The sequence below is a fragment of the Gambusia affinis genome, linkage group LG06 (assembly GCF_019740435.1).
Source record: "Gambusia affinis linkage group LG06, SWU_Gaff_1.0, whole genome shotgun sequence".
Taxonomy (NCBI): domain Eukaryota; kingdom Metazoa; phylum Chordata; class Actinopteri; order Cyprinodontiformes; family Poeciliidae; genus Gambusia; species Gambusia affinis.
The window spans coordinates 25,915,233-25,929,440 of record NC_057873.1 but is presented as its reverse complement, the minus strand read 5'-3'; the positions used below and the strand labels follow the sequence as shown (position 1 = coordinate 25,929,440).

Here is a 14,208-nt window from a genome sequence, read left to right as displayed (position 1 = left end):
TTTTTTTATGTTTCCTGTTGTTTTATTTTTATTTTTTAGAATAACTGCCTAATTATGGATCCAGATGGCCAGGATGAGTCATTCATTTTTGCACTGGGAAAAAAAATAAAAAATTGAGTCACTTTGTGCACAACTTTCTATCGATGATGCGGACGTGTTCTGACACTGTTGGCAACCGCTGCTCTCACACACCTGAAGAGGAATGCAACCCCGTCCCTCATCAGGGGTGAGCAGTGACTGTAAATATCTAAAAGTTGAACTTGCCAAATTACATTCAATATTAATATTTGACCTGACAAAATATTGACATTATTTGCAAACTCTGAGCATGAACACATATTTGATTTCCAAGACTATACTAAATTCTCTTCATTTGAAACATCTGTGGAGGTAAAAATAGCGAGCCTATTTCAGGACCCAAAATGATCTGAAAGTACAGCACTGATGTCAAAGTAAAATTATAAATAACTGTGGTAACTTTAATATTCAGCATTGCACACAAAGCCGGGGATCAGTGACGCACTTAGTGCAAAGAGAAGACGAATCTGAAGCAGTTCTGATCATTTCACTCAGAGCTGCGGATGGCACAGAAATGACGGAGATTTTCTCACTAACTTTCACACATATGAAGAACACATATTTGATGGAGAAGTAAGCGTCAGCGGGCTGCTCTTTTCTTCAGCCCATTTTTAAATGTTATTGACTGCTGGTCCTTTGTTCATTTCAATGTTTTCAACCCAAAAAAGTTTGATCTATATACTACATGGGGATGGCAGTAATTTTGGAAGATGTACATTTGGAGCGGTTGCATGAAAGGGAAAAGATGTGGAAGAGAGGTTCCCTCTGGATCATGAATGTCTGCCATTATGCTATTTCTGACATTAAAACGAAAACCTCAGCAAAATAATTTGGTTCATCAGATATATCTGAACAAAACTATGTTGAGGATTCGTGTTTGAGAAGAAAATGTCACAGGTTTAAAAAGAAATAACCACTATGTAAGGTGCCTTGCAAAAGTATTTGCATGCCTTTAACTTTCACACATTTTGCAATGTTAGAACCACTAGCCTAATTATATTTTACTGTAATTTTACGTGATAGATCTCAGGAAGCACAAAATAGTCATAATAGCAAAATGTTCAAATATTTAATAATTTTATTTCAATTTTATTTTAAATTTTTAACAAATATCTGCGATGACACTCCAGTTGCTAGCTTTAGCTTTACCCATCGTTCCATTAAGTCCAATCAAGTTCATTGTCGGCAAAAACCCCAACCTCCACAGCATGATACAGCCACCAATATGTTTCAAGGTAGGGATTGTATTTTGTTAAATACAATAAGTAAGAAATATATAAAAAAAACACATTATATTGCTTAAATTCTTTTGGCATCAAGCAATATATTTAAAAAATAAAAACCCCACATTTTCCTTACTGCATCCCAGTTATTTCCTAGACTGTGGAAGCTTATCACATTAAGTTTGCATAAAACACACTAAAGTTTGTGATTCTAGCAACTCAAAACGTGAGCGACTTGAAGGTGTATAAATACTTTTCCAAAGCAACGATTGTGCTATAAACGCTGCGGTCGAACTGGTGGAAGTGAAGCCTAAACGGACAGAATTCCACCAGCACCACTTTCTCCACTGCATCATTCTCAGCGTTTTCTACTCTCGTTGACCCTTATTTGATCAAGAATTTTGATCTGCATCCACTCGGAATTGAATTAGACTTCCCTGACGTGAATGATGGATGGGTGGAGGAAAAAGCCATGCATTTAGAATACCTTGTGCTGCTCAGGCCGAGTCCATGATGCCTGCAGAGGACAGAGAAACAACAGACAGAAGGCAAAGCAATTCTTAGAAGGTAATGCTCATCCTCTCAAGAATGGGATGCAGCACAGTGCATACAAGTATTAAATGTCTCGATTATTTACCTTGCATCCAAAGTGCCTGGTCTGAATATCTGATTTCGTTAAAGCCTGCAGCTGCTGTCTTTTTTTTTTCTTTCTTTTGCTCTTTTTTTTTTTCACGGTGAGAAATTTTCTAACTGGAGAATTTTGTGAATTTTATGACCTTTGCACACCAAAACAAGGTAGGTCTATTGGAATCATGAAAGGCCTTTTTTTTTTCCCCAGATAAAAGGGTCCTTGGTTTATCAGGAGGATGTGATTCAATGCAAGGCAACAACAGAGATAGGACAGTCTTCTTTAGTAAAGGAGATACAGCAATTATCGACTCGCAATCCATTTTAGTCCAGTCCTGCTGTCTTTATTTGTTAAAAGCCTCTTCTCCGCACCAAGGCACACAGGTCAGCAAGCTCGTCATTGAAGTCACCGAACAACACTTTTGGGCTTTTCAATAAGCATTGAAGGATTGGAGGAAAAAAAAGGCAATTTCATTGGAAGGTCTTCCAGAAAATAAATCTGTGCCTGCAAGAGTTCTACAAGTAGCATTTTTCTCCCCTGGTAACAAGCTTTGTTCTCCAAAAAACAAAAGGATGACAGCTCCCTTTGTCACGTATTTAAGCCGCAAAACAAAATATTTTCTTTTTGTCTGTAAATGATACAATTACAAATGAAATACAACCCACGCTGCTTTAGAGGTTTTTCTTCGACTTTGAAGAACCACTGCTTAGTTGGCGTGCTCACGTCTTTGGGAAATTAAATGCAATTGTTCAAAAAGCTCATTTGTTTTGAGATCTGGCACGGATTTTTACAAATTTTCAACAGCAATGAAGCTCAAACATTCGCTGTAAAGCTGTTCCTATAATTTCTAAAGCTTTCAAGGCAATGCCAGGCCGTTGTTTTCTCCAGCGCTGCGGGTAGAAGGGTAGTGGTGCCCCCGCCCCATCTGTTGCTGTGCACTGCTGGTCAGCTGGTTGAAAAAATACATAATTTTCCCCTCCTTTTATGAGTTTGAGAAAATTGAGTGAGCACTAACAACGCTGTCCATCACTATTAGATAAGGCGGACTGCCGACAACCCAACTGATTGACCACATACAGATGTGTTGCTCCATAAAAAGCCAACGGCTATAACTTAACACATATTCAAAACTACTTTGATTTTGTAAGGTAGTGGTGGGCATTTATCGTATCGTTTATCGTTTATTGGGATAAATTATAAGAATTTTGATTCACCATTTTCACATTAAATTCCAATTCATTCTAGTTAAAGTCTATGTTGTCTGAATGAATTTGTTCAATAAGAATGTCAATAAATGACAATAAAAGTACAAATCACAGTTTTTTTTATGTGACTGGTGTTCTGAAGAGTCATATTAGAAATGAGAATGTTTTTCAACAGCAGTATTTGTGTTTGTGCTTTTTAGGGAGCTACAGAACTACCTTAAAAAAAAGAACGAAGAAATGGTTCTTATTGTCACTATAGTAACACAAAACATTGTGATAAAACTTGAAGTCTTAAAGTTTGTCGCCCACCCCTACTTTATATCTAACTATTAAATTTTGATTTTATTTCATGAAATAACATCCAAGTACATTTATGTTAAAATGGGGCTAACGAGTAAATTTTCACTGCTGATTGAATTTCTTATGGTGCACAAAGCATGTCGTTTGAAACGGCAAATAATACTTTTAACAAACTGAAATACTTCCTCTCTAACAAATGAACAAATATGAAAAGAGTTGCTGCCAGTCTGCAGCAGGAATATGTAAAACACCCTGTATAGAGACTGATCATTTTTAGCAGAGATTCTGAGAGCTATTTGTCTGGAATACATTTCTTAGACTCTTCCTCTGAAGAAGGAAGAAGAGATGTTGCTTTTGAAAGAACATGAGCGGCCTCGAGCCACTTCAGCCAGAAAAGAGGGGTATTAACATTTTGACAGAATTTCGCTGCAATCCTATTAGCTCAAAGAAATTGACAAAGTGGCAATGTGTTAAACTGTCAAACCAGACCATCCTGACAACTGTAAGCATCTGTCTGGAAGGTAACTGACTTAGCGTTAGCTGCAGGTGGAGCCTGTGGAGTCGACGGGTGGGAAATTTAACTGGAGTTTGTCCTTTCTGCTTGTCGTACAGAGATAAACAGCCATCTTTTTTCATGGGAAGAGACATGAAATGTTTAGCACTAGTCCTTCTAACAAAAAAGGTAATTTAGTCACACGTGCAACCAATATTCTCTGAGCCTTTCATTAAGACGTTAATTACGACTCCAAGTTAGTTTTTTTTATAGCTGTATGAACAATTGCACATCTCTATTTGTAATGCAAAAATTTTTTGCAATGTAAAAATTGCATGATTGTCAGCATCTTCGCACTTCTCTAACATACATCCAATAAATTACAGAGTTATATCACATCTCGGCGGATAAAGTCTCAAAAACAGCACAGACTTTTCGAACCAGTGTAGACAACATGCTACATCCAATTAAAATCACAACACTGGAAGAACTCCACGAGACAGAAACCTTTGCGGACAGCATGCTCTGTGGTGATGCTGACGAGAAAATGTTAAGCATGTCAATGAGATGTGATGCCCTACAAAGCAGGAACACACACACACACACAGACATACAAAAAAACATTACTTGGATGCAACAAGCAGAGTGATAAACAGCTATTTCATCAGATGCAGTGGAGAGGAAATGGAAGCAATCTACTGGAATAATAATGGGGCAAAACAGTGAATCAAACCATCAATATTCACATCTAAAAGCACTTCTGCATCATCGTTAGCGCCTTGGCAGAAGGCTTTTAAAAGACTTACGGCGTGTTTCAAGTCGGCCGGCTTTACATTAGCTAATTCCTTTAATATCCTTGACAATCGGCACCCTTTCCTCAGTGCCAAGATAAAGACGGTAAATACTTATGAGCAGAGTTTTATGCAAAGCTGACCGTTCATTATTAAGTGCGGCGTTTTGGCCGTGTATTATCCGAGCGCCACCAAAGAGCGGTTGCCCAATTAAAACGAGCAACTCGACGGCGTGGAACGTCGCCTCTTTGTCGGCATAAGCGGTAAGCGAGCTGACGAGCAGCCGCCGTCCTATCGGTGACGGGTGCTTATCTGAGACAAAAAAAAAAAGGACGAGGAGAGGACACCTACTGCAATCACTTCAAGGAGGAACCAACAAGAACAATGTGCTGCTGGCACCCAGGAGAGTTATCAGGGTTTTTCTTTTTTTTTTGTCTTCTCCAGCCCATTGTTACTCCCTTCCACAAACAATAATCCTCCTTCTGTTCTGACTCAAACTGTCATGTCAGCGGGAAAAAAGAAAACGGCGACTAACGCAAATAATTTAGACACGTTAACAGAACCTTTACTTTGTTGTTATTTTTCTTTTTTTTTTTAAACTAAAACATCTGATTAAGCTTTCTGTCATTGTCCTGAACCATTTATATATGCTGAGCCTTGGAACATTTCTATTGTTTCAGGACAAAATGAGCTGCAGCCACCCGTACATCACATCTCATCACACCTGACCTGGCATGTTAATAACGAGGAGCCGGAACAGTCCAGCCCTCTGGTTCAGCTGGAAACACTCAAACGTAAAGTACAAGTTTCTACACACATCTTACTACTGATAAGATGCTAGTCTTTTTAGCATACAAAAAAAAAAAAAAAGAAGCAATTTAGAAGCCAAGGAACTGATTCATAGTGCTTAACTTGATTTTGCTAAAAAAAAACGACATAAAGTGGTGCTAACCACACGGACTGATAGCTATTATTTGCTTTTAAGTTTTATAAATATTGCAATTTCCCTGCATCTTTCCGCTTTTATGGCCCAGAATACTTTCTGATAATTACAGCTTGAAAACACAGCATCAAGGAAAAATATTTAATATGTATTTAAATAAGCCAAAAACATTCATTATGTAGATAATGTACAAAGCGCGAATAAAAACTCCATTTACATTTTTCAGTTATTAAACAGGCGCACTTATCTAATACGACTTGCAGCAAAAGCTTTCAAAGGATCGGGTAGACCCAAATACTACATGTGAAGTTGATTAAAGTTTTTTTTTAAATTGTTTTTAATAAATATATAACCACTTAACTTTGATAGCCGTATAAACAAAAGCAAAACTATCCTCAGATGTGCTCTGATTGAACTCTGGAATGTAACTAAGCTGGTAAACTCCCACAAGTCCACACGGTTTTTTATTTTTTTGACATGGTTCTTTTATCCTCTTTCAGTCAGTGAACAGAACAACAGTAATCCTCAATTCTCACACTGTGCTTCTTCTGAAATGGCTGTGGGACAATGCCTTTTCTTCGCCTACATCTCGAGTGGGTTACCATTGGTTTCTGGCGCTAACCTTTGAATTCCAAGCAGAAAAGGAAGCAACTCGAATGAAGACGTGTCACATTTACTATATGTCAGATTTGCATTCACTAGGGGAGGCACATGTGAGGCAGTCTTCCATTAAATATGCAACAAATGAGTTATTTTGTTTATGGAATTAGTTATTAATAAAGCAAACTGCGTCTACATGGGTTTTAGGTACAGTTAAGCCCCAAATGATTCATGACTCTGGCAGATTTAGTTATAAATCACTGGCATTCAACCAAGACATTTTGTTTCTGGTAAGAAAAGGAGAGAGGATTCTGTTGAAATTGCATTAAAACAATCCAACGTGTTACCTTTTTAATCACATTTGATCCAAAAACAGCATGCCAACTTATTTCGAGCTTTTGCAAAAATCAATTAAAATATGTTCTTCGGAATTACAGAAATCAAATCCTTATTATTGCTGAGTTTCATCAAAACTTTGAAGACTTCTAGGAAATTTTTAAGGATAATATTTTAAATCTACATCTGCCAAAGCAAAAGAATAATTATGGTCTACAGGCGAATCTCAATGAACTAGAATATTATCATAGTTATTTTATTTTAGTACTTCAGAAAGTGAAACTTATACATTATGTAGATTCATTGCGGAAAGTGATATGTTGCCAGAGTTTATTAATCTTTTCATTTGATTCATGAAAAGCACTTTAAAACATTGAAATAAGGAGATTAAAATGCAAAACAATAAAACCATAAAACCTGGCCTTAACTATTAAATGTGATTTGCTTCACAGCCCCATGTGATTATCCCTGTTGCTTGGGCAACTTTTTCCAAATTCAAATGAGTTTCTACTTGAAGCTTTCCATTAATACGCTCAGGAGACCGAACACTGAACAGCTAGCTTGTTCAGGGGCTTGAAGTCCCTGGAAATGTCTGGACAACTGCTGTGTCAGTAGTCTTCACCAGAGATTTCTGTGATAAAACTCAGTTTTATTAGTAGTTGAGACCGAATTATTTAAAATTAAGAGAAGAAAACACTTGAAATACTTAGTTCTGAGCATTGCCAATACACAAAATGAAGGAACTTCTACATTTTTTTCTGATTTATGCAGATGTACCCATATGTTGTACTCAAACCTGAAAAGAGTACAACATTGTCAAAGACATTAAAAACAGCTTTGAGGTGACATTATTGCTCAATACTGTCACTTCCTGTATTGTTTTTTTTACTGTGAGAATATCAAACTGGCACATTCCTACTTTTACACAGAGTAGTTGCTAAGTGTCCACCAAACAAGAAAAAAGTGCAACATCTACAATATAAAAGATTGGACTCAGGCAGGTTTTTGTGAAATCATGAGTTTTCAGACACTGGAACAGAAAAAAAAAGTATAAAACTGCTCACTAACCAAGATACGTAAAATATAATCTCCAACAAACAGTACTGCTAGATCAGAATGCTAATGATGTTCAACTCTTCAAGCAGAAATGACCGCATCTGACCAGTTAGACACAGAGAGAGAGAGCGCCAAAGAACTAAAGACACTTTCAGATTAACTGCTAATTAATTCAAGTTATCAATCAGCATCACACATCTGAAAACACAGCGCAGGATTTTGCTGGTTCTCTGACCAAAATGAAAAATCTCACCTCGATTATGGTAATGGAAACATGCTTCCTGTCACTTCATCATGCTCGCCCCAAATAGCATTTGGAACATTTGTCGCACTGATCCCAGATGAAATGCAGCTGTTGTATGGTCATTACAGACAGACACATCGGACAGACAAACTGAACAGGACAGCGAAACAATTAGCAGCCGATTCCTCCTACAGCCAAAAGCCCGCCACAGGAACAGTTTGTTTTATCAGACCTACAAAGAGGCAATTCAATAAGGCTGCTAATCATTTATTTTTTAAAAGACAGCTGTGAAGCAATGCCACAGATACCCAAGCATACTGTACTCTACAGCACAAATCACACTGCCACCACCACGCAGCTGGCTGTCAGCTGATGTGTCATGTGAAAGCCCGACGCGGGCGGACGCAAAATGCTAAAACGGACAGGGCGACGTTTCGTTGCACATTTAAAAAGTAAACTGCTCGCAGAGCTCTGCGGCTGCACGGCTTTCCGAAACCATCGCTTTTGTGACACGAGCTCTGAATTATTCGCGGCCCGTAATGAGTCTCTCCTCGTCCGTTATCGCTGCGAGACGATGGGAAGCTAAGGCAAACTAGCAGCGACAGCTGAGGACGTGGACATGCACCAGCTGGGAGATGCGTTCTCCACACATGCTCCTCCTGGGAGCCTGACTGTGGGGAAAACAAGACCGAGGTATGAGCCGTTAGTCAGCGGCGCGTCCATGTGCGCGGGGTGTGTAGGTGAGTCGTGGTGTGCGTCATATGGTGGAAGTGTGTTTTGCCCTTTCCGAGCAAGGCTCCGATCAAAGTATGTATTTTTAAATATCCAACAAGCTTGACAGGTGGCTGCATTTGTGTGGACGGTATAATGCAAATCTGCCGGTTTTTGAAAGCGACCAGATTTCATGATTAAAAACCAATATTTTTTTTTAAAAGTATGTTTGCAGAGGGTAAAGGGCTGATATTTTAAAAGACAGACTTTAATTGGAGCGTCTTTAAATCAGGATTTTCAAGCGATACCGACATCTGTGTTAAGACAATCTACATTGTTATGGAAAACGACACAGACCGAGCTCGGCTTGAGACCAGGCAACCGCATGCTGTGATGGAAAGTTTGAAAATGATCAAGCAAAAAGAAAGCAACACAGAAATGATGTCTTCCCTTCTTTTTTTTTTTAGTACATTATTCGACAAATTTTCATTTGATCTTGTGAAACGAGCTCTCTGTGCTTTCTATCACAAGATCAGTGAAGTTTTCAGGCCACATTTAGAAAAACATGCAGCAGTCAAATCAATTTCATGAACCCTGATGAGATCATTCCCTTTGGGGAGGTTTTTGAGGTGGAGGGGGAAATTTTCAAGAAGCAACTGGGGAGGTTTTTTTTGTTTTTTTTTTTTAAACAAAGAAGGTCGATTGGGTTTCAGTAGAGTTTTTGTTGTCGCTGAAGACATATTTTTACACACTACTCCGGGACATTTCTGTGCTACGCGGATTTCATACCTGATAGATCCTGTTTAGATGTGCCTGTAGGGAGAAAATGTAGCGTATGTAATGGACCGGCTCCAAAGTTACTCTATGAACTGAAGCATATCTCTAGAGCATATAACCCCCTATTTTTTTTTTTATTCCTTTCTTTATTTCTCGACTGCAGTGAGTCACCAAACACCTTGAAAGAAGTAAGCCATGTGGACAATAGATGTATGAGAATACCCCGTGGGGGTATTCGCTGCTTTTGATGGTTTAGCCATGTAATAATGTGAAAAATATTACAGATGAAAACATTCAGGAGATTCGGGATGTGATGAAAGATTAAGAAGCAGGCTCTCGTAAACGAGTCTGAAATATGGCGGCAGAATGTCCAGCGATACCGTAGCTCCGTAATTGAAAAGTATTTCAATCACTGACATGAGCACAAAATGGCAATAGTGATTGAAAATACAAAACACACATATGCTGAGTCAAGGGCTCATTGTAGCAAATAAGAAACTAATTTCAATCGTGTTAATTGACATGCTTACTTTGGGGAGTGGTATAATTGAGTTCAGCAGATTGTTTTCCCTGCAACTGGGGGACATTTGTCTCAAAGGTAAAGAGTCTTGCAGAAGTATTCATACTCTGGTTGATTTACAAAGCAGTGCACAGTTATGACACTATTGGGAAAATAACACTGTTGTCAAAAGTGTGTTTGTAATCAATTCACCTGAGACATTACCTCCTGGAACTTCATTTTGCTGCAAGTCTTAATGGAGAATGTCTTGAACAGCTTTGTATATCAAGACTATAATGTTTTATGGATCTTTGTAAATAGTCTCAAGTTTAATTAGATGGCATGCAGAGTCTTGTAACACAATGTTTTTATCTGAACTTTTCCAATGCAACTCTGGCTGCATGGTTAGGGTTAGGGTTGTTCCTTTTGGATGACGATGAACCTCTACCCCATCTTCAAGTCTTTTTGAGCCTCTTATAGGTTTTACTCCAGATCTGGCCTGTATTTAGCTCCACCTATCTCACCATCAACTCTGACTAACCTTTCTGACCCTGCTAAAGTAAAGCTTCCCTATGACGTTATGCCGTCTTGTGGCCAACTCCAAGTAGGACTTTTTCATGGCTTCCTTTCAGCAATGACTTACTTTACAGCTCTGTTGCACAGATTTGCAGAGTGCTTGTCAACAGATTCTCCCACCTTAGCTGGTGATTTCTACAGAGTTATTTACAAGCTCTTCACAGCTTCTCCAATTAAAATTCTCCTTCCCCTGCCAGTAAGCATAGGTGGATGGCCATGTCTCGATAGGTTTGAGCCAAACTCTTCTCACAATCAGAGAAATGACTGAACAGAGCTTTGTGCAGTCTTCAAAGCTAAGGCTATTAATTTACAAAATAACCCTGCTGCAAATTTCTCCACAACTTTCTCCCTGACCTGTCTGCACTGCTGCTCGGTCTTAATGACGCTTCTTGTCCACTATTGTTCTCCAACAAACCTCTGAGATGGCCATGTAACAGCTGGATTTATACTGAGGTGGAATTATTTAGAAAAGACAAATAAATACAAAAACAACAAATTCTTATTTGTAAGATTCCAAAATACTGTTTCTATATCACAATTATGCACCGCTTTGTGTTGGTCCATCACATCAAATAAAGTGTGAATTATACACGTTAAAGTTTGTGATGCAAAGATTTTTTCAAGAAGTATGAATACTTTTTGCCAGGTATTATAAAGGCACCGAGTTTCACCAAACGATGCACTGGGCCATTCAAAACTAGCTACTGATTTAAGATTTAAAGACCCAGTGAACATGATGTAAACCTAGTGAAAGCACCCGGTAATGAATTTCCAAGTCCCAGATCTGCACCAAATCAATACATCATTTGAAAGTAGGTTAAAGATACTCAATTCTTCTTCTGAAAACACCTGTTGCCTACAGGTTTGCGTTTCTCCCTGGTGGTTACCGCTCAATATTCCAATTCTACATAATCCATTAAAAATAAAGTATGCTAAAGAGGGTAAATATGCATTTTTCATAATCCTGTTCACACTGGAAAACACATAGGATGTACCTTCACGAGCACAAAGCTAAAACATTCAAAACAGAGTAGACTAGATAGACTAAATGTTTTATTTCCCCATGTTTAATTGTTGGCTCACTCATTAAAATTAGAGTGGATTTAAGTTAAATCAAGTTTGACTTTACCTGGTCTCCTTCGGTGAAGACTTGCTCACCGTAGCTCCAGCTGATGGTTGGAGTCGGATCTCCAGATGCTTCACAAGTCACAGTTACCTGCTCTTCTGTCTCTGATGCGGTCCGGTTCACTATGTATGTGATCTTCGGTTTAACTGGAGATAAATAAACCTTAAGGTTAACACCCACATATTTTAGCTGGGTGATCGGCAGCATAAATACATAACACTTGGAATTAAAAAAGTAGCTGAAAAATGTAAAGATTTTAAAAAAAAATTAAACAAATAAAATGAGTTGGATATCGTCCATGTGCAGCAGTGGAATAAATGACTGAATTTAAATATACAGTGCCCCTGAAAATACAGCACAAAACCAAGCTACTGCATTTAATAGTGGAAATGGGATTATCCTTCTAAGTAAGACATTTAATCTTTTGCTTAAGAGAACAGACAATTAAAAAGAATGAATGAATCATGGTTAAATAATGCAAACCAAGAGCTACTTCACTTCTAATTGTATTTATTCAGGGTCTGTCGGAGCTCAAACTGTTTTATTTCCAATTTTAAATGCTGTCTCATTACAATAATACCAAGTCTTTCAAAGCAAGGTAAGGTTTTCTGCATTCAGGTTGGAATTCTGAATACAGCTAAGTATAATGTCTGGCTCCAACTATTCAATGTGCTATCTTACTTTTTAACACATCATCCAGGCCTCTAGTACACTTATTCATGATGGCCAAAAAACAAACAGAAAAACAGAGATCCTTAGATAAAGCTTTCAATTTTCTGTTACGGTTATAATGGTCTGCATTATATAAAGGCTTCACATTTTATGAAGGATTATTATTAAATCAAACACTGTAAAAGTTGTCATTGAATAATAAAGGACTCCTGTTGAGTTAAAAGTAAACCAAGGACTCTGTAAATCCACATTTGTGATTTGTACGTCAAAACAACACGGATGCTCACAAAAAAGCGTTTGATTGCAGCTTTGCACGGTTGATGTAAAGCAACCATTGCTTTCAAAGAGAGCGAGAGGGACAGAAAAAAATCTTTGAAATAATGAGGCAAACCGTGATTTGACTGCTGTCTTGAATCATTTTGAGATAATTGTTTGCTCTGAAGAAATTACAGACGCCAAGTCTTCTGTTTAGGGAAAATAAATTGAAGCAGCCAACCCACTCTAAATTTTAACTGATGAGAATTGAAAATCCAGTTGTGACAGGACAAAATACAGACTGGAACAAGCTAATGGGCATAAATAAACAAAAGCCGAACGCATTCCAAGACTCCGACCGAGCGCATTCGACTTGCTCTCTAATTCCTTCAGTTTTATCCCTACCCACACAAAAACAACACCTTGTTCTTTCCTGGCTTAAAACAGACATAAACCATACTATTGTTCTTCCTCCCCACATGTACATGCTCATATGTGGGTTATATATGTATATAATTCAAAATTCCCACTCACTTGGAACCTTCCATCCTGTCACTAGAACACGTACTTTCCAGAAAACAATCTGTCTTACCAAACACTCTCAGACTGAGTTCCTTCTCGCTCTCCCCGGCCTTGTTCTTGGCGACGCACGTGTACTCTCCTTCGTCCAGCTTGGTTACGTCCATTATAGTCATTTCGGAGCCATCTTCATTGAAGCCGTACTTCTCCTCATCTCTGAGTTCTACTCCGTTCCTGTTGATAACGCACAAAGTGTTAAAACACTGACGCCGGTCAATCCCAACACCACTCTTCTGACCTCTTTGCGGTGCTCTGTCGAGAGCGTGTAGTAGTTCTTAAACCCACCGGGGAACAAAGTGAGGAAGGTCAGGAGATAAAAGTACTAAAGTGTCGATGAAGAGAGAAGACGTGAAAGCTGAACATCTGACACAGAATGTGTTCTTTTTGTGCAGCAGCACATTTTTCTTCTGCAAGCTGTTTGACACTTTGATCCCAATTTATTGTCGGTTCTTCATAGGACCCAAGTCATATTTCAGCTTTGCTGTATTTACTAATGAGAATTGTTGGTAAATTGGCAGCTAAACGAGGTCGACACGGAGCTTCCACCTTGAGTGGATGCAGATGCTTTAATGAGATGGTAAAATAAAATTTAAAAAAATGGATCATTTAAATTTTTATGGCTATTAATATTTGCTTTCTTTAACAGCCTGTTGCCTAACAGATTATTGATGATGGTGGAACCTCGGTTGATACCAGAGGTGTGACCAAGTCACTGTGTTGCAAGTCTCAAGTAAGTCTCAAGTCTCTGATCTCAAGTCCGTGTCAAGTCTCAAGTAAAGACAGGTAAAGTTGAGTCAAGTCTCAAGTCAGGAACCTTTAATTTCAAGTCATTTCGAGTCGTTTTTATTTTTTATTTTTTTAATAATTTGCAATTATACATAAAATTCAAATAATAGACCATTTGTTCTTTTTAAAATATGTATTTATCTCAAATGATAGAACGTGTGTAGCTGAACACAAAGTATAAAAAACATAAATTTGTGAAGCTTCAAATGCCGGACAAAGTTGGACGTCGTGGCATCTCCATCCGATATTCTCTTCTTGCATGTTTTACAAGTTGCAGTTCGTTTTTTAGTCGAAAGTTCATAACCTACGTAGCCAAAAGAAATTACTTGC

General features: G+C 38.2%; 1 protein-coding gene across 13 annotated transcripts in view; it reads right to left on the bottom strand.

Moving 5' to 3' along the window:
- The window catches only part of ncam1b (neural cell adhesion molecule 1b), a 108,482-nt gene that overhangs the window by 28,765 nt on the left and 65,509 nt on the right, over positions 1 to 14,208 (bottom strand). For 6 of the 13 annotated variants that reach the window (XM_044119195.1, XM_044119186.1, XM_044119190.1 and 3 more), the window contains exons 7-10: positions 13,106 to 13,266; positions 11,590 to 11,732; positions 9,398 to 9,421; positions 1,789 to 1,818 (exon numbers count right to left, since the gene is read on the bottom strand). In XM_044119195.1, coding sequence (XP_043975130.1) covers positions 1,789 to 1,818; positions 9,398 to 9,421; positions 11,590 to 11,732; positions 13,106 to 13,266 — 358 coding nt within the window. The remainder of the gene's footprint in view (positions 1 to 1,788; positions 1,819 to 9,397; positions 9,422 to 11,589; positions 11,733 to 13,105; positions 13,267 to 14,208) is intronic. The other 7 variants (XM_044119191.1, XM_044119194.1, XM_044119193.1 and 4 more) reach the window with 2 other exon arrangements.